Raw genomic sequence first — 27,223 nt, forward strand, 5'->3', positions numbered from 1 at the left:
AAGATTCTGACATTTGGGGAATTTAGCCAAAGTCCCAAGCTCCTCAACAAGATTTGGCAAACAACTTTAAAGTGCTTATCCAAGGGATAAAAAAAAAAAAATAAAAAAAAAAAAAACTTTAAATGGGATTCACCGATTCAACCCATTTAAGTACTGGAAAAGAAGAAAAGAAGTAACTGTAATACCACGAGGTATGGACACTTTAACACTCATGATTTACTTTTACTTTTTTACTCATGACAACTTTTGAAAATACTTAAAAATTTGCATATGGCATTTTTGAAATTTTAAGGACAAAATTACACAAGTTTTCTAATTTTGTGTGAGCATTCATCATCATTGACTGTTTGAACGGTTGTGAGAGTGTACAAATGCTTTTGTTTTTTGCAGTTGAAGTGTAGTCGTATTGGTTAAAAAAATGCAGTTCAATATTATTATTTTTTTGTTTGACCAGTCAGTTCAATATTATTTTTATTACGAGTTATTTGGATGTGTGTGAATATATTATATAGCAAATTACAAATAAATTAAAAAAACATTGAAAAATTTCATAATAGTCAAAATACTTTCCATAGGTCATATGCACATATTTGCTAATTACATAATAATCAATAGGCCCTTCCCAATTTGGGTGGTCTTATACTATTCATAGTGTTAAAGTACTATCATGCCCTTCAAAAATATTTTGAATTTTAAAAAATCAATTACCAAGTCTAAAAATGGTAACTATGTAATAGTTTCCAATTAAAAAATGATAATTGTGTGATAATTGTATGACATGTACCAATTAAAAAACATAAAAACGGCAACTGTCACACAGTTATCAATTAAAAAAAGTATGTGGTTGTTATTGACTTATATGTAATTTTTAAAATTGGACATTAGTGATGTCAGCAAAATGTCAACACAGTGATAAAATCCGTAAATTCCTTTTTGTTTTTGTTTGATTGTTAATTCACATAGATTCTCTTAATTTCATTTTGGTCAATCGTACCTATCACGATATTTTAAAAAAGTTCATTGACTAATTTGTAATATTAAAAATATTTATTGATTTTTTTGTAACATGGTTTAGGAGAATTATGATTTAAGATCTATAATTTTTATTAAGAATGTTGGGGGATGGGCTAAAAGCAAGGTGTTAATTTCGAAATTTTTTTGAAAATTTCGATTTTTTGGGGTGTCGAAATCGAAACCCATATTTGTTAAATTTTCGGGATAATTTCGTCGAAATTGTCGCAATTATCGAAATTTCGCCGAAATCCTCGAAATTTCGGCAGTGAGATTTGGTTTTGGGTTTTGGAAGGCTGGGTTTTTGGAGAAAAATAGAGCGGTGGCAGGGGAGATCGAGGGAGAAAGAGGGGGTGGCAGCATGGGGGGCGACGGCAGGGGGAGATGAGGGAGAAAGAGGTGAGAGTGAGGGTGGGTTGGTGTCCGATGATGGATTTGAGATGCAGAGAGAGAGAGAGATGATGAAGAAGAACTGAAGAAGAAAAAACAGTGGAGCGCTGGAGCCTCGGGGGAAAAGAAAGGAAAGGAAAGGAAGGAAAGAGAAAGAAGAAAAAAAAAAAAAAGGAAGGAAAGAAAAGAAGAAAAAAAAAAAGAAAAAAAAAAGAAAAAAAAGGAAAAAAAAATTAAAAAGAGAAAAAAAATTGAAAGGTTTGGGGTTTGGGGCCTTTGGGCAATTGTAAAGAAAAAAAATGGTTTGGGATTTCGTTTGGCCGTTTTGGAGTTTCGTTTAGTTGTTTTTAAACCCTAAACTAGTAAACTCTAATATATTTCTATATAAAAAATAATTTAAAATATCATAAAAGGCCTAAACCCTAATATCATATACCATATTCTAAACAATATAGAATATAGATTATAAAATATATAGGGTTTAATGTACAGATTATAGAGTATAAATAATATACTAATTTCATTTATTCATTATACTAATTTTATTTAACAGTATTTGTCTCCAACGTACATTATATTCATCTTATATCACATGAAACCTACTATATAATTTGGTTTTTTCAATATTTTTTATCAATTTAGTAGATAATATGTTAAATAAACATATGGTAAAGTTTCATTCAAAATTTTCGTATTTTGATAACAATTTCCGTCATTTTCGTCTAATTTTTGTCGAAATTTAAAAATTTTCAAAATTTTCGTCGAAATTTCCATCGAAATTTCCTCGAAACCCGAAATTGTATTCCTTGGGCCTAAGAGTGGATTGGAGGCGTATAATTTTGGTTTTATTTTGATTTGGTTGGGCTGAAGCCGAAGTGAACCACCCCTTGTGTCTGAACTCCAACGGGCTCTGTAGCCTATCTGGGTCGAAAAACCCAGACACTGAAAATATGTTTTGGGCTCATCGAAAGATTTATACATTAATTCCCGATGATTGTAAAGTGTAAACTATGCCAAATGCTGAAAATTGGGACCAATTTTCCTGCCTTTATAATTAGTTATCTAATTAAGGCCTAAATGTTGTTGTATATGTGGGTACCTGGTGTGGACTTAGCGTAGTAATTGGTCAACTAAATGACTACACTTTCGGAATGCCAATGGTCATGAGTTACGTGGCATCAGTTTATTTGATAAGATTTATCTTTTCTTTTCTTAATTTTTTTATAAACTGATTCAATATGAATATGACACCTAAGTTGGGAAAGAAAATTGATAAGTGTAGCATGTTCGTTTATATACAGATTTGGTGCCCAAATTTAGTGAGTTTAGTGTCATAGAATAAGGGCCAGTTTTGTATTGCTGTGAGAAAAACAGCTGTGAAGTAAAACAACTGTGAAGTAAAGTCAGCTGTAAAGTAAAGCAGTTGAGTGTTTGGTAAACTATGTTTTCAAAAGTGTTGTGAATGCAAAAAACAGTATCAAAGTGTTTGGTAAATGTTAATATAAAAATGCTGTGACTGTGTATAATTACTAAAATGCACATGATGTTGAAAGTGCATTTCACTTATTCAATTGGTAAAGATAATATGTTTTTTACTTGTTTTTGAAATTTTTGACTACAAATTTTTATTAGCATTAATTTTTCCAAGAACAACATTATTAAATAAGTATACCTTTTATTTTTTTAGGTATATTATAATTTTAATCCTATAAATAAATATCATAATTAATTATCATAATATAAATATAACTAACAATGGACATATTTTTTAATTTAAAATAAACAAATAAAAATCATAGAAATCAATGAGGGCATTATGGGTAAAATAAAATATTCATTGTTGCTGTGAGTCACTACAGCTTTCAAAAGCACCTAAAAATATGCTTTCTGTTTTTGTTGTGGAGAGTTGAGAATTGTGGGGAAAAGCAGTTTTTTATTTTTTTACCAAACACCAAAACTGCTGTAGGTGATTGAGAATTGTCATCCACAACAGCTTTTGGGTCCTCCACCACAATCCCAAACGGGGCCTAAATAAGATATTTCATAGAAAATCCATTTTTATAGCAATGTAATGCCAATCATAATCAGTCAACTATGCTCACTTCTAAACATTATTACAAGCTCTGAAAAGAAAACAAAAGGGTACAAATATGAAACTTCCTCTCATCAACAACCGTTGGTGTTAAAACCTCGTCTCATCAACAGCAATTGGTGTTTGCCAAATTGCCAGGTTGGTGTGAAACATATAGAATAGGGACCATAAACTTTCAAAAGGAAGAAAGAAAAAATTAAAAAGAATCATGAAGCAATACAATACAATACAACTCCAATCTAATTAATCTCCCTTTTTCTATGATCCGAATCGATTCTCTTCCCTCCCTTTATAGCTTTATGTGCAATGCCGGCAAAGATATCAAACAGAAATTATTAGCCCAATGAATTAATTTTTTATGATGTGGGCTTCTTCTTTTGCAGGATGTGATGTTTCTGTCACCATAGCTATGCACAATGTTTTTGTCGTTTCCTGTTTAATTAATTATTAATCCTCAATTGCTGTATAATTTGACTGAGCTTTCTAATAATTCATGGTGGTTGCCTGGAATTTCCTTGACCCTTGACCCATTTTTGTATATCTTGAAGGCTGGGATAGTTCTCACATTCTCTGTTTTGGCCAAGTAGGGATGGTCTTCCACCTCCACCTGAATTTATGAGCACATACCAAAATAAGATAATGGTAGATTAATATCAATTTAAACTATTTGTCACATGTGTTAGCTAGATTGATATACATTGTTAACATATTTTCTAATAACTTAAGTTTTTGGGGGTTTAGTAGTTGTTTAACATGATATCAAAGAATGTAATGTAAATCATGCTAATAGGTGCTTAATGACTAACCTTTAGAAAATTGACAGATGGGAATCTTTTGCAGACTTGCTGCAGGGCTTGCAACACTTGGTTTTGTTTCGTTTTGCTACAAAACAGCACCACTGACATTCCTGTTGTTGGCACAAATTGTTAGTTTTGTCGAGTCCTAAGCTAGTTAGGTAGAGAGCTCTACCTAACCAAAGAGGTCCAAGAGACCAAGTTTACTGCTTTGTGGCAAATAGCCAAGAAAGAATGAGTTACCAGGAGAAGTCACAAAGTGCCTGAAACGCTCATTGCTGGAGATAAAGACCAAATTTGATCCAAATTTCATGTCCTCAATACCCTCCCCATGTTGCCTTTTGAGCTGGACCTTGGCTTCAAACAAAGCCCTCCCAACTTCCTCGTCTCCAGGAGTTTCTCTTATCAGAACCTCATAATCTTGAATTGAAGCTGACCACCTTTCCAACTAATACCACAAAACAAAATGAACCATATAATTAGCGATGAGTTATTAGATTACTTATTAAGACTTGTCCAGAAAGTATGTTTGGCTTTCAAGTGATAACAATTCACCTTGGCATTGCAATCAGCCCGGCGCAGCCTGGCCTTACTATAAGAAGGCTGCAAATCAAGAGCTGCACTGCAATCTTCAATGGCTTTTTCATATTGGCCAAGCTTGGAACGACAAGCTCCTCGATTGCATAGTAAAACGGAGTTGTATGGATCATGCTCTAGTCCTTGGCTATATACCACACACGCTTCCGAGAATTTTGAGGCCTTGAAGAGAAGGTTACCAGTCAATCTGGTAGATGCAACAGCTCTAGCCCTCTTCACCACCACGCCGACATTCTTGTTGCCTGGATTGAGCCGCGCAGCATGTTGAGCTGCAGCCACAGCATCCTCAAACCTGTCAACACCATAACTCTAAGATGTTAACTTCTTGACATATGTTTTGATCACCGAAGATAAATTAGTACTATTGGTCAATGACCAAATGGTCAATGGTAGATGATAAGTCTATTTTAATAGCTTCAAATTAATATTAACTAACCTGCCAGCAGCCAAGTAAACCTGAGAGCCAATCATTAATAGATAAGCACTACTTGCCATGCCAAAGAACTTGGTGCAAATGTCAATGCTGAAATTGGGTCGTTTCTGGTAGGTAGCATATGCCTCTTGATGTCTGTGAAGCTTCAGCAAGGCCTCAGCTTGTAGAGCAAAGACCTAGGAATAAGTAAACAAAATTAAACAGCATTAGATTATTTTGATTAACAGATTAAATTAATTAACCTTTGGCAGAACTAGGGGTTGACCAAGAAATCAAAACTAACCTGTGGAGCTGAATTAGCACCTGAGGATATTGCCAGTTGGGTCTCGTTTAGCAAAATATTCCACTCCTGTAATTTCTGAGCCTCAGTGCATCTGCTGAGGCATTTTTGAAGAGCCTGACATTGGTCAATGTCTTTTGAGTAAGCATATGGACCTGAGTGCTTGTAGTGATCCAGTGCTTTCTCTGCTTCTCCAAGTCTGGATGAAACATTAACAAATACATGTTGGAATAAAACAGAATTACATCAAAGCTTATGTCTTGCAGGAAAACATGGCAAACAAACATATAGAGCATAATATGCTTCTTATCTGTTTCTTAATACCTTAGATATGTTGTTGCTAACCGATGATGAGCTTTGTGATAAGAAGGCTCAATCTGGATGGCTTCTTTGCATTCAAAAACCGCCTCAATAAGGCGGCCTAAACCGATCAAAGCCGCGCTTTTATTGCTATAATAAGCTGCCTTATTTGAATCCAAAGCGATCGCTCGTTCATACAAAGCCAAGGCCTCTTCAAATCTTCCCTCCTTGTATGCCTCATTTCCCAAGGACTTCAACACCTCAGGGTCTAATTTATTCACAGAAAGACCTCCAAACTCATCACTGTTCTTCCTCATTATGTTGCCCATCACACCATTACTGCCTCCTAGTTTTCCACAGCCGTTCGTGCGTTTACATGTGGAATTCAAGTCTTCAACATTTCTAGAAAGACAAGCCAGAGTCTTAACTGTGGCATTGGGACTATTGCTTGTTAGCAGACTCGTAATTCCGGGCTGCCTCAAGTTCCCCAACTGTCCTGAAAGAATTACTCTACTAGAACTGGCTCGGACAAGACCTTTGCCTTCATTGGCTTGCTGGTGATCAGTGATCTTCCTACTGAGCTCTGCAGAGCTAGTAGTGGCTGCCCTTCTTAGCTTTCTTCCGTTCGCCAAGTCCTGGTGCTGTGACACCTTAATTTGGCTTGCACCATTGGAAGAGGATGATGTTGAGCTTCCTGCAGCATCTGAAGGCCTTCCTCCTTGAACCTTTTGGTGACCATTGGAAGAAGGCCTTGGATCAACCAAGCAAACCTTCTTGGTGGGTTTCGCGTCTAGATTCGGAGAAGGTTTACCCGAATTGGAGGAGACTACAATAGCAGATTTAATAGGCTTCACAGAATCATCACTGCTTGGTGCCTCCTTCAAATCATTTTTGCTACTGTTTGTGGGCAGTGAATGCACAGATGATTTTCTTGGCCAGTAGCTCCTGCACTGGAAAATCCCACCTATAAATCCACAACCCAATTCATTCTCCCCCTGATACTTGGCCATCTCTGCCATACTCTTTAAGTTCTTGATACCTCTTGGCTCTTGCAGAAGATACTTATAGAAGATAGATGGTTTAACAATTTTGAGAACACGAGGAGATATCAAAAGTCATGCTAAACTACTATAATATGAAGCATGTGTTTAAGAAAAAACAATAAATTCAAAGAATGGTTCAGCATAACTAGTTGAAGGAATCTGAAAATCTTATAAGAGATTGGAAAAATAATTAAGTGATGGCTTGACAATGAAGGATATTTTTTTGTGTAACAGCATATTATCCAAAAGGTGTATATATATAAACTCAGGTTACTCAGCCTCCTAGAGTGGCTTCCAAGAAACCAACTTTATCTTTTTGGAAGAGAGTGTGTAGGGTCAAAACCATAAACAAAATTAACGTGTATAAGAAAAAGGATTAATCCTAACTTTTGGGTTCCCAAACTCTTATACTATTGACCAATTTTTATGAAATACCCAAAAAAAAAAGAGCACTAACTACTATTCAAAATTTACAGCTAAAAGTGATATGATCCAGAATTAAATATGCTTTGATAAAGAGACTTCTCAACCTCTTCTGGTGGCTTTTGTTTTGGTAAAGCACAAGGGGATTTGCCAATAAGACATGTATAGCACTGAGATGTCAATAAGACAGATTACAGAATCTTTATCAAACACATATACAGAGGCTGCAGACCCCTCTGTTTTACTTTGTTTGTTGAACTTGTTGGTGAGGTCTGAGAAGTTAACATATGCAGTACACAACAAAGGGAGTTACAGTTTTTTAAAACCATGTTCTACTGACTGATTTAAGCTTTTCCCAATTAAACTGCACCTTCGATTTTCTTCTTTTGCAGTGGATTTTATCTTTCAAATTATAATCAAATGAGTTTTAGGACATCCTAAAAGAAAGAGGCCATTTTTTAATCCACACTTCATTTATTATAATTAAATATCCCCCACTAATTTACTATGGAAGAGAGAACCTCAACTCACATTCTGAATTTGGTAGGTAGGCATATTGTCAAATTGAGTAGTGTTATTAGAGAAACTCTTCCATGGGGCATGCTCATAGAAGACTTAGTGGTGTGATTCACACCTCTTTTTCCTATTTTCAAACCCACCAATTTATAAAAATTTAAATGATAAATTTATTCTTTGTTAAAATAATTTAAAAGGACAATGATTTGCGGAAAACAAAAAAATATTGCGTTGCTGCGGCTCCAAGCATGGTGGCTGCCATGGCAATCTTCAAGCATGGTGATTAATTATCATTTTCCATGGCAACTGCCACGGTTCTTGCCTTTAATAAAAACTGAAAAATGAAAAGAAAGAAACATACGATATCTACATGTAAACAACATATATAATTTGTGTTTGGGTACTCAACTTTAAGTTTCACCTCGTACTCATCACCGATCACATGAGTTTATGATATGGTCCACCATAAGAGAAAAGATGGTGGATTCCATTATGGACTCATGTGATTGATAATGAGTATAAGGTTGGTACTCAAAGTTGAGTACCCAAGTATTTTCCTATAATTAATATGTGAATGGAGGTTGTAGAGTGTGGATGGTGATGGTTTATTGAATGTTTAGGATGTCAAATAGCAACCAAGGGGATCTAGAAATCTGCAACTACCGAAATGGTGATTGTAGTTCAAACAAAAATATTATGGACTATACTGATTAAGGGTATTTTAGGGATATTGAGTTTATGAGATGGGTAAAAAAAGTAGAAGTAATATTTTTTTAAGATTTAGTGGGGGTGAGAAAATAAGGTGGGTGCGAAAATAGAGATGAGGGGTGCGAATAGTAGCACTCTATCAAATTTTATGCTTACCAAAATTAATAGCCTATAATATACACAAATTTTCTTTTTGGGTTTTTTTATGTGCACAAAGTTCTTGAAGAACCTAGAGGTAGATGGTAATGAGTACATGGGGAAGGAGCTTTCTGTACACCATCACGTTGGATTGGTTACACCACGTGACGGTATATCAATTATACCCAATATTTTTTTCCATGTAGGAAGCTGTTTACTAAAACAAATTATAAAATGAGGCCAATTACCAAAATAACATGGATGATTGACCTCCAATTTGAGAAATAAAAATTTGGATATTGAATGACATTAGATTCATATAATAATAGCACTATTGGATATGAAATCATATATAAGATAGACTTTTCCAATTTGAAAATTAAAAACAAAATGATAGCCTATAAGATTAATTCTAACAACTTCCCATTGGAACTTCGTGTATTAATCTAACAAATCATGTATTTGGTGAAGAAGTTGATGTTTATAGAAAAGAGCAAGGTTTGTTGGTTTGGTACATGTCATTTGTTGTTGTATATGTAATTTGTTGTTATTTATATATGAATTATTGACTTGCGACTTTTTTTAGAGGAAATGTGACTAGGTTCCATGTAATTTTATTGTTAATTATAATATGGCAAATATAAAAGATGTTGTAGGTCCATTTATGAAAAACAAGTTAAAAACTAGAAACAAACAACCTCACAAACTAGTCGGTGCCGGCTTATAAACCCACAACAACAACCTCACAAACCCCTAAGAAATTAGCTGAGGACGGCATGCACCATGAAATCTATCAATCATTAATAGGTGGAACTTGGAAGGTGTACTACATACTCTGATTTATGATTGATGTAGCAAGCTGTGACTTTGGTATGCAATATTGGACTACCTAATGTATCCCTCAAGAGGTCAAAAGACTCAAATGTCCAAAAGCCAATTAGAACAAACTTAGGTTAGGCTTGATAGAAAGTTGCAATTCGTCGGCAATGATAATTGATACATGATCACATTTTTTCTGTTGTGATCTATTAAACAATTACTAGACTCACAAAAATTTAAAAGAAATGAGTCAATAATGTATATCAAACTAACATTATTTCTTACGTGCAATCTCATCCTGATATTATGATGAACAATCTCTAGATCTTAAAAACTTTTAGAAAATGCGTGGCCAATTCATATAAAATAGGAACCACTTGTATAATTATGTCCCACTGCATGAGTTTCATCTTTCTGAGAGATATGAGAATTCAATTGGGTGGCTGGGGATTGTTAACACAGTGTCTCAATAAGAAGCATTCAATAGGGACAAAGGGTGACCAATTTGCCAAATCTTGAACATCCAATGACGCATTAAAGAAAAATTGCAGTTTGTCAAACTACAAGATGGAAGCTATATTTGGTGTAACATATTTTTCTTGTTCTTTCTTTTTAGGAATATCCAAGTGCATCACACACTTTATTTGCCGACAGTATGCAATTCTATCATTCTCTTGAAGATTGATAAGAAGAGGACGGAGTCTTAAAATCCCTGGAGAATCACACTTTATGAATTCGGACCACACAAAAAGCCAAGAATGTAGTCAAACTTTACAACTATAATACCAAAAGACCACCACCCACTCAACTCTATTCTCATTTTAATTCCCTCCCTACATTTGTCTTTTTGTTCAAACAAAATTTGATGAACAATCGTACGGCCACAGCTTGCTATACCAAAAATCCTAAAATGGTACGAGGCTTTAATTGGAATAAATGATATGGGGTTGAATCATGCACGAAAGAGCAGAATGAATATCTATTATTGAGCCCTAGATATAAAATAAATCTGTGTGATTATTTGCTGGATGAGGTTGAAAGCAAATACAGGTGTATTGATTGTTTGCCAATAATGTGTGCCTTCTCTCTCACACGATCTAAATTTCTCACGTGAACATTGACTACATGCATATATAAACCAAGAGATGAGTAATCTGTGACTGTGGCATGTTTTAAATCACAAGCAATTGTATGATTTTATGCGATCTTCATCATAAGCTTTCGTTACATTTAACTAATTCTTCATGTTCTAGCAAATTATATTATTAAAGTGTAAATTTGGTTTATATTGACAGTCTAACAATATATTATGTCAAGACTGTCTATTAATTGATGACCGGTATTGTTTCCAGCTCCATCAATCTTCATGAATTGTCTTGTGAAACAAAAATGTGTAATTTACCAATAGCCCAGCTGCAAAATGGTAATCAAGCTAAGGGATAAGTGGTAGCTAGATTGGTAGAATATATTATACTACTACTAATGTGTGCATGAGGCACAAAAGTTAAATGAGGATAACATATATATAATAAGTTGCTAAAGCTATTAGGTGGGTAGGCACTACTGCAAAATCCTTCATCAGGCACACCCACCAAACCATGCCAATTGGTCTCAAAGGGCACAGTTTGCAGTGCCTATTGATCATTTAGTCACGGATTGGGGAGTGGTGCGATTGGGAGGCGTATCCATTGTCACACTGTCACGGTTTACCTAACCGTGAGTCCATTTACAACGGGTCCCACCCCATTCGGCATTAGCATACTTCAGCCAAGCTCATATACTTGAGCCAAGCTTGAGCCGGCTTAAAGTGGATTGGTGGACGATGCACTTAGCTTTAAGTCTCATGGTTGTATAACCGTGAATCACAAAATAATATTAAAATATACCATACTGTGACATGAAAAACATGTACGAACAATTCATGTATTTTGAGTTAAATGACCTTTGCCTTTCACCTTCGGGTATCCGTGCCATACTTTCATTAAATGGAGAAAACTAATATATATACAATTGCTCATATACCCTTTCATATACAATAATATCAAATAATATATATACTTATACTAATAAGTATGTATTGAACAATTAGTTATTAATAAACCATAATTGTAGCCATTAAAAAATTAAAAATTGCCACTTTAAGCCATGGATTCAACTTTCAGACATTTGCTTCACAATACTGATGAGTCTATAATTACATTAGTTTGTTCAACAAAATAACTTGCCTATTTACATCCAAAATATACCCAATCTAAGTTCACTGATATGATTCCAACCCCTTCCTTACAAGCAATTCACAATCTAACTGAAATGAAAGGGTTGGCATGCTCAAGGAATCAGCTGCCACATATCAATGCCAAAATAAAATTTTTACCCAACAGCTAAGCCAGTCAGTTCCTAAACCCATCATATCACTATGTTCTAGCCAGTCAGTTCCTACACCCATCATATCACTATGTTCTATCAATATAATCTATACTTAAGTCCCCACCATCATTTTCACAAAAGGGGCTAGAATTCACCTGTCTAAACCAAAATGCTACCAACACTTATCCAAAAATTTTTGTACATACTTGGATCCAATCATGGGCTGCGAAACTCATCATTTGCTGTGTTCGCATTGTCCACGGCCATATCAGAGACATCGGAACCTATCATCAACATCGGATTGGCACCAACTGGTGGGGTTGCTTGAGCTTCTTTGGTGGCTGAAGCTTTTGACAACATCTGTATCAAAGCCTGCACATCCAGCCCTTGGAGTGCTTGTACCCCTGCACCTGAAATAGCAGCAACTAAAGGATTGTTCAAACGGGCTTCAAATTCAGCCATCTTGTTTCTAAAATATTCATCTCTCTCTCTTGCTTCTTGTTCCTTCCTAGCTGCATCAACTTTGAATCTTTCAACTTCTGCACGCGCTTCTTCTGCTGCTTGACGGGCTTCTTCTGCAGCAATTCGTTGGAGATCACATTGAGCTTGTAACACTTCGACTTGTCGTGACAATCCCCTTCTCTGTGTAACAATTCCAGGTACATCTTTCCATTCAACTCCAACCCCGAAGCCGCGGACAGTATTGCGTTTTTCAGGCCCAAATTGCTCTGCATACAACTCATCACGAACATCAGGCGTAATTTCCCTTCCCGCCTCCTGCTCCCTCTGCTCAAGTGCAGTCAACTCATCCTGCATTAAAACAAAAAAGACAACACCACATGCTCAGCTTAGTAGTATTGACATGTGTATATACTATAATCTAATTACTAAGGCACTTACAAAATGTTTAGCGACTTCTTCATTAACCGGCTTGAGTTGATTTTTCACTTTGCGGCTGTAGATGAGTTTGAAGAATGTTATACGGTCAAGCACTTCACCAGGGTGCTCACGTTTCTGCACAAAATCAGACAGAACACACATGTTCCAAGTACTTAATTAATAATGAAAACATGCACCTAATAGATAAAGGCAAATTATTTTTCTACCAATATCTGCCAATGTAATTAGAAATTGCAAAATTATACAAAGCATCACCACAAAATAAACAAGAAATATACTCAATTTACTGGTATCAATGTACTTCTTTAGCATTTCTTAGTGGTGAATCAATAGTCTAAATTTATGAATTTACTGGTATGCAGAAGGGGCCGAAAAGTGAGAGGTCAGAACAAATTTTGAGATGTAATGTGATTTGATGAGGGATTGGGAGGAGGAAGAGAGAAGAAAATAAGAGAGAATGAGGAGAAGAGGAGCAACGCGCGCAGAGGAGAAAGAAAAGGGCACGGGACACGAGGCCCGCAGGACAGAAAGAGGGAAAAAAAATGAAAAAAAATGACGGGATATTTTGGTGAAAAAATAAAATGCCCTAAGGAGGACCGGTTCTCAAAATAGAGGTCCGGTTCTCAAAATACAACTGAGGAATTGTATTGCCTCTGGATGACCGGACCTGTTAAGAGAGGTCCGGTACTCCAATTTGTTTTTTACATTCAAATGAATTTTGTGTCCTCCAAAAGCAGTTCCGATTCTTCAACAAATTAGAAGCACATTGCTGAAGCATTGCCCCTGGAGGTCCGGTTCTCAAAAATTTATACTGAAACCGGTTCTCAATATACAAGCATTACCTCCTTTGTGAATCAAAAAGGCTAAATTTATCTCATCTTTATCATAATTGTAATGATTATGTAGATAAAGGCTAACATGACCAGTGGCTAGCTCAAAGCATAAGCAATCTCAGGATAATTACTTAATATGTAAATGTGTGTGATTCTTCTTTTGAGGCCATATAATTTTGCCTTTCTACACTATTATGGATTTCAAGCATCAAATAAGCATGATCATGAAAAAATACACCACTACTTTGGTCTATGCATTTGTACTATACTTATTAAGCAAGCATCACTAAAGTAAAATATCCTATATGAAGTGGAACAAATAATAGGTAATGCCAAAACTAGCATAAATTAATCTTACACTGTGCAACATTGTCATCCCCATACATAATTGGCTGATCAATCTAACAAGAACGCATCCCCTGATTCATCAGGTGGAACTGAACAGGGACCATTGGAGGACCGGTCTGTATCGACTGGGTGGTCTGAACGAAGGTGGTGGGTTTATAATGGGTCCTAAAAGCAAAGTTGGCTTAAAATAGGCAAAAAAAACCCTAATTCCCATGTAATTTTAAAATAAAATATTTGCACCCATTATTTAATAATAAAACTTTCCAAAATATCTGAATAATTGGAGGGAAACCACTTGTACCTAATGGATGGATAATGATTTGTAGAGCTCTTAAAAATATAGCGGCAGTTTTAAAAACCTTCATTTTGGAATAGTTAAAATATATCACACTGCTATTATTAAAAAGTTAAATCCTTGCACTTTATTTTCCATATTTCACAGTTTTCCAATATGTGTCATAATGCATTCAAAAACTCACACGGGTGTAAAATTAGGCGCCAACCATTCAGTATAGCAATTCATTCCTATTGTTTCCCTCCAACCATTCTGAGTTGCCTCCTTCAGTTTCATCCCTCAAACATTAATGAATATTTTTGCTTTATGTATTGCAATGGCTGGGGTTAGATTTGTTCTTTGCTTACTATATTCCAATGTATGGGGTTGGATGGAAGAAGAGTATGGGTTGTTGTGCGGCATGTATGTATGGCTTGTCCTACATCAGACTACTAGGCAAAATATATAGCATAAAATAAAACATAATACATACACTTTTTCTGCAGTCTTAATAATACATCTACATAAAACCAGTCATTGCTACTAATATGGTCACAAGTAGCAAACATATATTACATTCATGGATATATGCATGATATAGGTAACACAGTCAAGTCAGCAACTTTGTTGGGCAGTGGCAAACTTCATGCTCGTGAGCTATTTTCCTGACTCCAATCCGTAGGTCTCCCTCAGATATTCAGCGTAATCACTGTCAGTATCAGATAAGTTGTTTTCTGGCTGAGTGATCCTCGCCCTGTTTGCTCTTTTCTTCAGTCGAACCTTGCGAGGTTCCGGATTCGGATTAACAGCTCCATCTTCATGTTGCTTGTGCTTCCTAATATGCAATGGGAAAGGACAATCTAATGTAAGCTGTGAGTGAACTGTTAATAAATTTTGACATCAAGTGAAGACAGCAAAAAATTCATAAGCAAATCTTTAATTAAGTTTCCATTTACTTGATCAATTAATAAACAAACATCCCCATGTGATAAAACACCAAACTCATTTAAAACAATTCTAGGATCTTAAAGATCACTTTTTAAAACCTTTTAAAAGTTTGCCAGCAAGTGTAATCGTCACTGAAAGTCCGGTCTCAAATTGGGAGAATCGGTCCTCAGAGCAACTCTAAATAGAGAACCGGTCTTCAAAGGAAAGGACCGGTCCTCTAGCCAATAAAATCAGAGCCACGCTTACTGGAGATCCGGTTCTCAATGGACAGATCCGGTTCTCAAGGCCGGAAATCCAGAATAACACGTACTGGAGGTCCGGTCCTCATGAGAAAGGACCTGTTCTCTAGCTCATAAATTCTGCGCCACGCTTACTGGAAGACCGGTCCTCAATGTGAATGGTCCGGTTCTGAAGCCCAGAAAATGAGAGGAACACTTACTGGAGGTCCGGTCCTGAATAGAGAGTACCGGTCCTCTAGCCCATAAATTCATCGCCAGGCATACTGGAAGACCGGTCTTCACTGTGAATTGTCCGGACCTGAGGCCCAGTAATTCAGAGTAACATTTACTGAAGGTCCGGTTCTCAATATGTTAGAACCGGACCTCTCGCCCAACAATTCATCACTACGCACACTGGAAGACCGGTCCTCAATAGAGAGAACCGGTCCTCAACCCCTGAAATTTCTAATCGACTTACTGGAGGTCTGGTCGTCACATGGTGAGGTCCAGTCCTCAAGCCTTAAACACAAACACGAGTACACTTACAAATCTCCCCCTTCCACGTTTCCTAGACAACACCGCTTATAGATACAGATACAAGACACAAGACACAATTTAAACACATAAACCTGTCATAGGAATTGGTGGTAAACCATGCTCTTGGGATCCGTTAAATGAATGAGTCAATCTTCGAAACCGATGATTGATAGGCAACCATCGACGATGACCAAGATAACATTCTTTTTGACTTACATTCAACCTTAGAGAATATGTCCCATATGCACATTGTGGACATGCCTTCTTCCCTTTAGTGCTCCAACCTGAAAGCATCGCATATGCTGGAAAATCATTAATTGTCCATAAAACGGCAGCACGCATGATGAAAGTCTCTTTTTTCACTGCATCAAATGTTGGTAACCCATGTTCCCAAAGAGTCTTCAACTCCTCCACTAAAGGTTGAAGATAAATATCTATATCATTTCCAGGACTCTTAGGACTGGGAATAAGCAAAGAAAGCATTAAGTACGGTTGTTTCATGCATAGCCACGGTGGAAGATTATAAACTGAAATGATCACCGGCCAAGTACTGTGGGATAAGCTCATCATACCGAAAGGATTAAATCCATCACTAGCCAACCCTAAGCGCACATTACGTGGCTCTGAACCAAAGGATGGATCCAAACTATCTAATTTTTCCCACGCTGGGGAGTCTGCAGGATGCCTAAGCACACCATCCACCTGTCTGCGTTCGGCATGCCATACCATAGAATCAGCGGTATGATGTGACATATAAAGACGTTGGAGTCGTGGTCCCAAAGGAAAGTAACGTAACACCTTATTAGCAACTTTAGTACGAGTGACATGTCCGGCCTCTATGTTTTCCTTGTAACGTGGTTTGCCACACACATGGCATGATGTATTGTTGGCATGCTCCTTCCAATATAACATGCAATCTTTTGGGCATGCATCAATTTTTTCATAACTCAAACCCAAGTCAGTAATGAACTTCTTCGTCTTATAAAAACTGGGTGGCAAATTCACCCCTTTCGGAAACCAATCCTTTAGCAAAGTCAACAATTCTGTAAAAGATGTGTTGGTCCAAGAATGCAAGCACTTGATCTGATATAATCTCACCAAGAAGGAAAGCTTAGTTCTACCACAGCCTGGGTACAACTCTACTTTAGCATCCTCCATCGCATGGAAAAAGCTTTCAGCAGCAGAAGTGGGCCCAGAGGGCGGGGAGGTATCATCATTAGTTCCAGCAGTATATTCAAACCCATGCATTCCAAAGGCATCATGCAACATACCAGTCATATCTTCATTCTGAACATGGGTTGCTTCGGTGTTAGGCCTAGGCAACTGCTCCCCATGCGATGTCCATGGTGCATTAACATAATCTTCGTCCATACCATCAACAAAAATGTGTTCTTCAACTTCTATAGGTGACTTCCAATACCGATTACAACATTGACTACACGGGCACTTAATGTGCCCATCAAATGCGGATACTCTTAATGCATGGGCGATGAATGCACGTAGCCTTGTCAAATATTCGTCACTCATACGATCCAAAAATACCCAATCTTTATCCATTGAGAAGTCACTATCTGCCTAGTAATTAGAAGAAAACTAAGTCAATTTGCAGAAAAAATCCAAAAAATAATAGCAGACGAAGCCCATAAAGATGTTCAACAAAAAAGTGGATGTACGAACAGTAGGAAATATGCTTGGATGCAGTTTCCCAATACATCCTTATGACAATTGATGGATATATTCAAGAATTAATTTTAATTTCTACTGTAACCACCTGCTCCATGTTCATTTGCTTATACCCAAAACTGCCAAGGCCAATACAGAGAGAGAATAATAAAAACATGGGTTGGGAGGAAGAAGGATAACTAAATGGGATCAGAAAATTGAGTCATTTTTTCACTACCTTTGTTGATAACAATTATATCTACATGTAAATAGAAATTGAGACAACAACAAACTTGATTTCAATTGTGAAAGCGCACAGACCAAGCTTCAAGTGTTCTTCTTTGTTCTGTATTTAGAATCTTAAAAAAAAAACTGCAGGAATATAGGTCAGCTCAAATATACAAGTAGGTATTGTAATATTGAAAATGCAATACTAAAAATTAAATGCTTGCTAAATTAAAATGTCAAACAAAATACATACGTATGGGGATTATTCATCACGCAAGTGTGACAAACCAAATGCATACTCATATGATATATTCATAACATATATTATAAAGTCATGAACCTCAAAAACTGGGAATTCCTAAATTGCAATCAAACCCAATATTTCTATTGTTCTAAATCAATCAGATGTAGAGCAAATAATAGGTAAGTCTAACATGTAATAATTCAAGTTCAGATTGCCAGGTTCTCCTTGTCAATTCCTCATCTCATTAATCTAATCCGGTCTCGTGGTCGTTGTTCAACTTCATAGCCAACAACTCAGAATGGGGATGAAGTATAAGAAGACTACCATTACATACTTAATTAGGCAAATTTGGGATATGAGTATACTAAATAAACCCATACCTGGCCTTAGTTGATCCGTGAGCGCAGAAAAATCTCTCAATCAAAGGGGGGAAGAGAAGTGGGTTTCGCTCCTGCGCGCGGTGGGTACTGCTAATATCATTTATTTCGCGTGATAAATTGGAGAGGGAAGGAGGAGGGTTAATCCTTCATATCGCATATGCCATATCAGTGTGGTCATGGCACAGTATGTAAACCGTGACTAATAGATAAAATCTGACAGTAATGATGGATCGCCTCTGGATGACCGGTCATCTCAAGAGAGGTCCGGTTCTTAATTCAAACAGAAATGATGGATCGCCTCTGGAGGACCGGTCTCCTCAAGAGAGATCCGATTCTTAATTCAAGCAGAAATGATCAAGCGCCTCCGGAGGACCGGTCTTCTCAAGAGAGGTCCGGTTCTCTGTTGCTTATAATTTCAGGATTTAGGGTAAACCGTGACAGTGGCAATAGTAATATTGATCATGGCACAGTATGTAAACCGTGACTGAAAGATAAAATATTACTTTAGGAATAGGCACTGCATGAAAACAGTGACTAATAGTTTAAATATACACAATTTATTCAAAACCGTGAGACTTTGGATAACCAGCAAACTTGTACACAATCCGAACAGTACTTAGTACATGGCACGGTTTGGACTACTGTGAATTACTACATGTCACAGTTTGGTCATCTGTGACTTAGTAAATGCGAATGTTGTACTCATTCATTTATCGGCTCCGTTCCAGCGGCTCCACGTAGCCGAAGCCGCTGAATTTTAAAAATCCTCACAGTTACCAGTGCCCATTATTAAATTACTCACGGTTATACCGTGAATACTAAGTTTGAGTCACTGATTGCTCAAAACCATGTTTGGAAATGTTGTAATCTCATTCGCCTCATAACTGTGAGTCATTATTCGTGCCTACTGTCCATTTTTCCAGTAGTGAGGGCTAGGAGCTAACACTTTTGTTGGGTGCAATGCAATCCAACTTTCACCAGCTGGGCTAGCTTTTCCAACAAAATTGAGGCATAAGCATGCATGCATATCAACACACACCAATTGTATGCTGGCTGGATCATGAGCAACCATGTTATATTAACAAAAATATATTATTATAAAAAAAAAATCAAATCAAATCAATGAAGATATATTCGTGTATATGGTAGTAGAGGAGAAATCTTTTTCTTATTACATGAGACTTTGAAAAAAGGTCTTGTATTAATTATTATCCAAAGAACTTCCTCTCTACGTTGGAATCTTAAAAAGAATGAAAAAGAGAGAGAACTAAAGAGGGAAGGCTTGGAATGCAAGGCTAAGAGGATCGAGCAGAAAGTGATACAAATGAGGTGTGAAAAGCAATGGATATGTACATGGCATGAGATTCAGAAATTGTCATGGCAGAGAGACAGCTTGGGATTCAAGGCTGAGCAGATCAGGGAAAGTGATACGTATAGAGGGTGGTGCGAAAAATATGGCACGTGCATTCTAAGTAAAGACAACAACAGGTGGTCACGTGATCCAATGCCATTGAAAGCTGGCCAAGCTTCAGCTTCAAGCATGCATATGCATAATTCCATTGAAACCACAACCCTGGGGCTCTGGTTCACATGGCATAGGGATCATCAGCCTCAACAAGACATTCTAATCAACAGTTATAATCCATTACAGCTCCCCAATGCTCTTAGAAGTTTGTAATTTGTATAATGGCCTCTGTAAAATAGATTGTGATTTGTGACAAACAAACCAGTGGATTATGTGCTTGCATCATGTGACATCCTACTCCTTTATTTTATTCTTTGTTTTAAAGTTATGTACATGTATTTTTTTTTTTCTTTTTATACAAGTCAATGCATCTATTTTTATAATCCAATTATGCATCTCTCGTGTAAATAAAATCGCTTTTTTTTTTTTTTGAAATCACATGTGTATATGTATTTGTTTCAGTTAGTGTTAACCAAATACATAACATGCCTTAATTGAACTTTAAACCCTCTATCTGGTTCATGTTTCTTTTCTTTATTTTAAAAATTATGTGCATGTATATGTATGTGTTGTGTAATTGAATCATAATTTCTTTTCTTCATAATACCATTCCTATGTCTTTCTTTAAATCAAATTTGTCTGCATGTATTCATGCTAAGCCTAAATTTGACTTGATCTATACTAGATGTCTGTAATATGTACATACACATACACCTAATTTGTTTTTCTAATATGTACAGGAGAACATTTTCATGTGTGTGTATGAATAATTCTCTAATGAGGATGCACACATTTTAAGAAAAGTAAGGACACAATTATGAGACCACCCCTATAATCTATTTTAATAATCCAAACCATCCAATCTTTACATTAACCATCAAGAATTATCTCTGCAAAAATTCTACAAAATCTAAAATCGTTTACTCCTCTAATCATCATCAGATAAATAGACAAATATAATTCTTCATATAAGTAATATAATGACCATGATAATAATCAAATGGCCAAGCAATTTCCAAATTGATTAATTTTTTGCATTGATGATTTTTAAATAGTTATCTAAAAGATGAGCGGTTTGAATCATGGAGCCACATCCCGAGGTGGCCCCCATCAAAGTTGCCCTCACTTTTCTTAAAATGAGGGCATCCTTATAAGAGACGGACTTGTGTGTCGGGTGAGGGGATAAATTAATTTCTCTCCAACATTGTGGAAAAGAAATATCATTAAACTACAACTACAAGCTAGTTGGTTAAACTAACATTCACTTGTAAGTGATACTCTTGTTCAAAACAACCAAGCCTACACCCCCCTATTGGACTGATCAAAACTCAATCCAAAACCTATCTAGAATGAATAACATGTCAAGCTTGGTTTAAAAATTAAAACTTTAGGCCCAAATAGCTGAAATGTTGAGTTCGGGTTCAAGCTGTCCACCCTTATGTAGATGCATCCAATTTAAGTTTCTTATATTTCTTTTCTTTTCTCTCTCTTTTAGTATGTGCATGCATTTTTGTCAAAAAAATTATGTATTATATATTATAAAAATTAAATCACATTTTCCATAAATCAAATGCATATGTATTTATCTAAATTATGTAAAGTAATCAGTAAATACAAGTCTACAACTAATATAAAAAATAGAGAACTTTGTTCATTAGTGGATAATGATAATTTTGAGGCTGCATGTTACTCTTTTGTAGTGGGGAATGAAACTGTGCAACATTGTGTCCAACTCAGTTATTAATCACTATAGCTATGTGGGACAGCCATCAAAACCACAAAGCATTTAATGGTTTTGGCCAAGTTCAACAAAAGTGCTTAGACATGGGTAAAACAATTCATTCCAATTCCCCCCTAGAGCATTTACTAGAATAATAAACAAAATACCATGTACTTCAGTAATCTTCTGCAGTAATTTTTTCAATTATATTACTTGGTAGCTTGATATGCATAACACTTGTCACATATTAAATACATATAGAGAAAATCTACAATAAGATAAATATTTACCTAATTTTGACATGCTGCATCTTGCCAAACTAATAATTACTTTCAGAAAATGGCTGAAAACCCAGCTTCTACATAGGATAAGAAGCTTACAAGTAGTACTCAGATCTTTATGCAAAGAACTGTCCTCAACTTCTGTTAAATAAAATCCCAGCGTCTTCTTTTACACAAATAGTCAGAATATTCGAGAGAATGATGGATATCAGCTAAGAAGCCACTCTCTCATTCGATGTAGTCATAAAAAATGAGATCAGGATGATAATTTTCTGCAACAAACAAATGGACTTAGATATATTTTGAAACCATTTCATCTTACTAATTCAAGAAATCAAGTCTATACCTTAACAAGGGCATAAAAGAAATAAAAACAAAGGGCAGTAACTGAATTGCTATGAAATAGTCACGCTAACACGTGACACCGCTACGACAGGATATGACAAGAACATGTTGACACAACAAATAAATAAACAATTAATCTAAGCTACAATTTGGCTTAAACTATGTTGGTGAAGTGTTTGAGAAAGTGTCGGTTATGTGTTTAAGATGTGTAGGGTAGAGCAATCCTGTTGGGGTCTGACATGGACACAGTGGTACCAGAGAAGTGTCTGTGCTTGTAGCTGAATGCTGAATTCTAATCTTCTAACATTAGTAGCTTTTATAAGGTCTTCTTCAGTATTCAGAACCTTTTTCCCCACTAGATAAAGAATGCTTCGAAATGACAAATTAATTAAGTTATAGATGTACAACTACAAATCAAATAACTCTTGTATATTACTTACTAGTATGTGGATGCATACTCAAAAACTGCAGTGATCTCTGAAGGCCATCCAAGCAAGATCATATGCTCCACTCTTTTCGAAGATATATGAAGTTGAGAAAAGCTGCTTCTCTGCTTCTCTAATGGGGAAGTTTATGGATGGGGAAATCCTTCTTAAGAATTGCAACAACATTTTCTTAATATGAAGCTGGCAGAGACACAAGGCCAACATGATGGAATGCCCCCACTATATTGTACTAGGCCTCCTGGCTGTTTCCACAAAGCCACAAATTGTTTTAGAGGAATACTAAGCCCTGTGCAAGACCCTGGTGTTTATTCTGAAGTCAGTCCAAGGGTTACATTGATGAATGCAGTACCAAAACATAGATTAATCAGAGGATTCTCTGGCAATAATTTATAAACTTCAGGGCATTCTCTAGCAGCATTGATCTTGATGACGGCTTTTTTCTTGTAAAATGATCCCCAGAAATGATTATAGGTAGTGCACGGTCTTTGAGTTGTCTGGCTTACTGCATTGAAACTTATAATACCTCCTATACCAGTAATCTAATCTGGTAATTACCTTCTGATAGAAAATGTTCCCCTGTCCTTAAGTGCTTCAACATCATCGGATGCACCAGCTTTTTGAGAATTATCAAGCTCAATACAGAGTGAATCACGATGAAATTTCACAGTAAAATCTTTAGGATCTGCTGTTGTTGCTCTTGAAAGGCAAGAAATGTTGCCTTGATTAATGAACGTGGGAGAAAGCAGTTTCCAAAGAGGCAAAGGGATGAATCCCTTGGTGCTAAAAAGCAATTTGACCCACTTGGTGGCTATCATTTCATTACCAAGAATGATAGACAAGTTCAAGTGTAAGATACGGATCAGGCAAATGTGGTGCTCACTTAACAACTTCTGCCAAGACTGATACGGCATCTTCAATTCATAACAGCTATGTGCATAGTGAAGAGTGGCATCACCATGCAGTTGTGTAATTTCAGGGGTAAGTCCTACATGCTTCTTCCAGTAACATCCTACTGCCTGGCCTTCTTCACTGAACCTTCAAGCCAACCATCCACAAGTGCTAATCACTTTTTCTCAGCTAGAGCCTCATAATCTACACCATTGTCCACAAAAACCAAAGGATTAACCCCATATTTGAAACTGAAAATATTCTCTTGCTCATCCTCATTGTCATCTTCACCTTCTTCTGCTTTGCCATCTTCTTCCTCATCATCATCATCATCCTCAACAACACCAGTAGCATGAACTTCATTCTCAATCAAATGTGCAGTCAAATGAACCCTTTTGCACAGGAAACAAAACCAAAAACAACAAGAGCATACACGGGAAAAAAGAGGAAATACCCAGAACCTGCTTTGCCAATTATTACCACCACCATTAGCATACTCACAATTATAGGACATAAATCAAACAAGCCTATCATCATCATCATCATCATCATCAAAGAATACCATCAACTCCCCAAAGAAAAAAATTACAAAAACATAGTTGAGTAAACAGTTCTAGGATCATGGGTATAAAATTAAAACCAATGGTGGCAACTTTATCTCCAGCTCAAAAATTCTAACTCTTGGATTTCACAAAGACAATAGACCCAATTGGCCTTTTTGCTTAAAAAACTTGCTTCGGTATCCAATTAGCTAACTACTGAGTAAATTGTTTTCAACATTATATACATAATTGAAGTTTGGATTAAATAAGCAAATTAGAAACGGTAATGACTAAACAATTTAAGAAAGGAAAACGAAAGTAAGTAACTCACTGTTGATTATATTGGCAGCGAAGTTTGGCTGAGCAGTGAGCTACCACCGACCAGGACGACGTACGGACTTTTCTTTTCGTTCCTGGCTTTCGTTCCCTGAGACGGAATGCAAACTATTGGATATTAAAGGGTTGGGCCCACAGCCCACTGGGCCTCTCTAAGAGCCTGGAAATCGAAAAAACAGAAGAATTTTCTTTTTTTGAGCCAATCACAACAATAGTCCTCAGACTCGATACCGAGTATCACTTTGGTTTTGTGAACTTGTTTTTTAAATTTTATACTCCGCCAATCACTTATGTCTATTCTATCAATTCTATCCAATTTTTTCCGTCAATTTCTTCTTTCTTCTTTTGCTAAAGATGTGATATCCATATCTTCTTTTGTTTTTTAGAGAATGACGTCCATATCAAAGCCTAGAAAAATGTTGTACATTCTATCGTATTATTTGTTACATTAGAAAAAATTAAATTTTAAACATATTCTAATCATAATCTATTATCTCATCCAACTTACCATTTGAGTGATTGAGTTAAGCACGAGAGCTTAAATGTTATAGCATATTAAATTACTAGATTATCAATATTTATCATTAATAAAGGGCTTATTCATACCATTGCCCCCTGTAAGATACACTTTTTTTCACTTAGCCCCCTGAAACTTAAATTCTCTCAGTTTGCCACCTGAACTTCACAAAGTTATTGCAAAAGACCCTATGCCGTTAACTCTGTCAATTTTTCCGTTAAAATAGCTGACGTGACACCTATATGGTATGAGTGAGACCCTTTTTTAGTTATGTAAAATCCATGTGGACAAAAAAAAGAATTTTTAAACTAAAAATAATAAGATCCATGTCAATTTTTTATAATTTTGCTTGTCTACATGGATCTTACATATAACTAAAAAAGGGTCTCACTCATGCCATATAGGTGCCATGTCAGCTATTTTAACGAAAAAATTGACAGAGTTAACGTCATAGGGTCTTTTGCAACAACTTTACGAAGTTCAGGTGGCAAACTGAGAGGATTTAAGTTTCAGGGGGTAAAGTGAAAAAAAGTGTATCTTACAGGGGCAATGGTATGAATAAGCCTTAATAAAGTATGTTGTTTTTTTTGTACACATCAAATGGGCTTATTAATATGGGTGCCGAATTGACTATAACTTAGTAACGTAGCGTGACAGATATATCAAAATAGAACATGACTCCCTAATATTAGATGTACGCAAATATTTTTTTATCCAACCTTTTTTTTTTTTAGGGGGAAGGGTGATTGAACTATGTGCAGAGAAGCAAATTTTACAGCTCTTCCAACTGAACTACTTATCAACTACTTTTATATCTACTCTTTGTTCAAGTCATAAAAAATTTACCCAAGTAAAACATAAACGGATGGAGCAAAACTAGCTTGCAAGATATTAATTCAGAGAGATGACATTGTAACGTCCTCTTTGGTTAATTAGGTTATCCAAGTTTCTTATTTATTTGTAAATATTAAAATAATTAGTTTTTTTTTTGGACAAATGGGGCCTAAAACCGAAAGCTACACTACCGCTGGAGACCTGCGAAATCCCCACCACATGCATCCTCAAAACAAAAAAAGCCCTTATTAACATTATTGGTTAATTAGAAAGAAAGAAAGCAAAAAACATAGAGTGCAAGATATATGGGTGGATGTAGGAATACAAGGTTGTGATAAGATGATAAGAATAAGAATTTTAAAGGCTGGTGGTCTACGTATGTCTAGTCTTGAGAAGGCTGGAATAATTAGCTTAGCGAGCCTAGAGTATGTAGTACTTGTGGACATTAATTAGTAATTTAGTACCTCCAATAAAGCAAATGTACTTGTAACATAGGAATATAGGATAGTACCAGTTTCCAATAATGCTATTAGTAGTTAGCAGTTAAAGACCACCCCACCCCTACCCCTATCCCTATCCCTTAGGCTTTGCCCAATTCCAACATGTAAAGTTTGTAAACCCATAACCCACCCTCATCAATTTTAATTTTATTACATTTTATGTTTTCTATGACATATTATGCATCCAAAAACTTCCGAGTGTGTACGTATTGGAGGTGCGTGCTTAAAGCCACCTATATTTTCTACATAGAAAAGTAAAATTTTGCATTATAATATTAATATATAGTGAAAGCGTATAATCTGAGGTCTTAATAAAATGAGAGGCCTCATTCCCAAAAAATATATATATATAATATTTTGGGCTATTTTACTTATTACAAATTTATTTTGAATTAAATATTCTAACTTCTAAATATTTTAGATTGATAATTAACAATTTGATTAAACGAGTCACACAGCTACATTCTTCGATACTATATCACCCAATATAAAACTTTCCAACAACACGTGTGCAAAACATTTAGCGGAAACCCTTGTGTTAATTCCAAAATTCCAACAGGCCGGCCATATTCAAATCACATGCAAACAAGAAGGAAAGGTATGAATGGCAGCAACTGAAATGGTACAATTGAGATTTGAGACTGCAACATCATTACAAAATAACATGTAACATATATATATATATATATATTCCGTATGGGCATGGAAGACGCAAGCTCTAGGATTTGATTTTGTAAATAGGGCAGGCCAATAGCCATTCAAGAGAATAAAATTATTGTGTACAATATTGACAAGGACGTGATCCTCTACACCACATAATTATTTTATTTTGGGATATTCTCTTATTTTAATCAGGTAAGCAGTAA

At 36.0% G+C, this 27,223-nt stretch overlaps 2 protein-coding genes and 1 long non-coding RNA gene across 4 annotated transcripts; all 3 read right to left on the bottom strand.

Moving 5' to 3' along the window:
* Window positions 1-3,609: 3,609 nt before the first annotated feature.
* On the bottom strand, window positions 3,610-6,916 carry LOC147279439 (TPR repeat-containing thioredoxin TTL1-like). 2 transcript variants are annotated; one of them, XM_086251899.1, is made up of 8 exons: window positions 6,310-6,916; window positions 5,922-6,240; window positions 5,601-5,796; window positions 5,321-5,493; window positions 4,843-5,176; window positions 4,531-4,735; window positions 4,300-4,400; window positions 3,610-4,100 (listed from the first exon to the last, which is right to left on the bottom strand). In XM_086251899.1, the coding sequence occupies exons 1-8, from the start codon at window positions 6,914-6,916 to the stop codon at window positions 3,948-3,950; spliced, it is 2,088 nt and encodes a 695-aa protein (XP_086108025.1). In that variant the 3' UTR covers window positions 3,610-3,947. The 2 variants fall into 2 exon arrangements, with proteins under 2 accessions (XP_086108025.1, XP_086108024.1); XM_086251898.1 differs by having other exon boundaries at window positions 5,922-6,916.
* Window positions 6,917-14,923: 8,007 nt separating this feature from the next.
* LOC147279440 (uncharacterized) lies at window positions 14,924-17,579 on the bottom strand. The gene is made up of 2 exons (XM_086252029.1): window positions 16,062-17,579; window positions 14,924-15,147 (listed from the first exon to the last, which is right to left on the bottom strand). Exons 1-2 carry the CDS (start codon window positions 17,524-17,526, stop codon window positions 14,924-14,926), a joined length of 1,689 nt encoding a protein of 562 aa, XP_086108155.1. The 5' UTR covers window positions 17,527-17,579.
* Window positions 17,580-21,858: 4,279 nt separating this feature from the next.
* Window positions 21,859-24,632, bottom strand: LOC147279441 (uncharacterized). Its single transcript, XR_015123537.1, has 3 exons — window positions 24,502-24,632; window positions 22,735-24,089; window positions 21,859-22,221 (listed from the first exon to the last, which is right to left on the bottom strand). It is a non-coding gene; the product is annotated as an uncharacterized LOC147279441 (long non-coding RNA).
* Window positions 24,633-27,223: the final 2,591 nt, after the last annotated feature.

The sequence above is a fragment of the Dryas octopetala genome, chromosome 7 (genome assembly GCF_963921425.1).
Source record: "Dryas octopetala chromosome 7, drDryOcto1.1, whole genome shotgun sequence".
Taxonomy (NCBI): Eukaryota; Viridiplantae; Streptophyta; class Magnoliopsida; order Rosales; family Rosaceae; genus Dryas; species Dryas octopetala.

Coding starts and splice junctions, on each gene's coding strand:
- LOC147279440 (XM_086252029.1), bottom strand. CDS start 17,526: ATGGATAAAGATTGGGTATTTTTGGATCGTATGAGTGACGAATATTTG. Junction 15,148..16,061: donor ACCACCAATTCCTATGACAG/GTTTATGTGTTT, acceptor ATTTATTAACAG/TTCACTCACAGCTTACATTA.
- LOC147279439 (XM_086251898.1), bottom strand. CDS start 6,916: ATGGCAGAGATGGCCAAGTATCAGGGGGAGAATGAATTGGGTTGTGGA. Junction 5,797..5,921: donor TTAGCAACAACATATCTAAG/GTATTAAGAAAC, acceptor TGTTTCATCCAG/ACTTGGAGAAGCAGAGAAAG. Junction 5,177..5,320: donor GTTTACTTGGCTGCTGGCAG/GTTAGTTAATAT, acceptor TGGTGTTGACAG/GTTTGAGGATGCTGTGGCTG.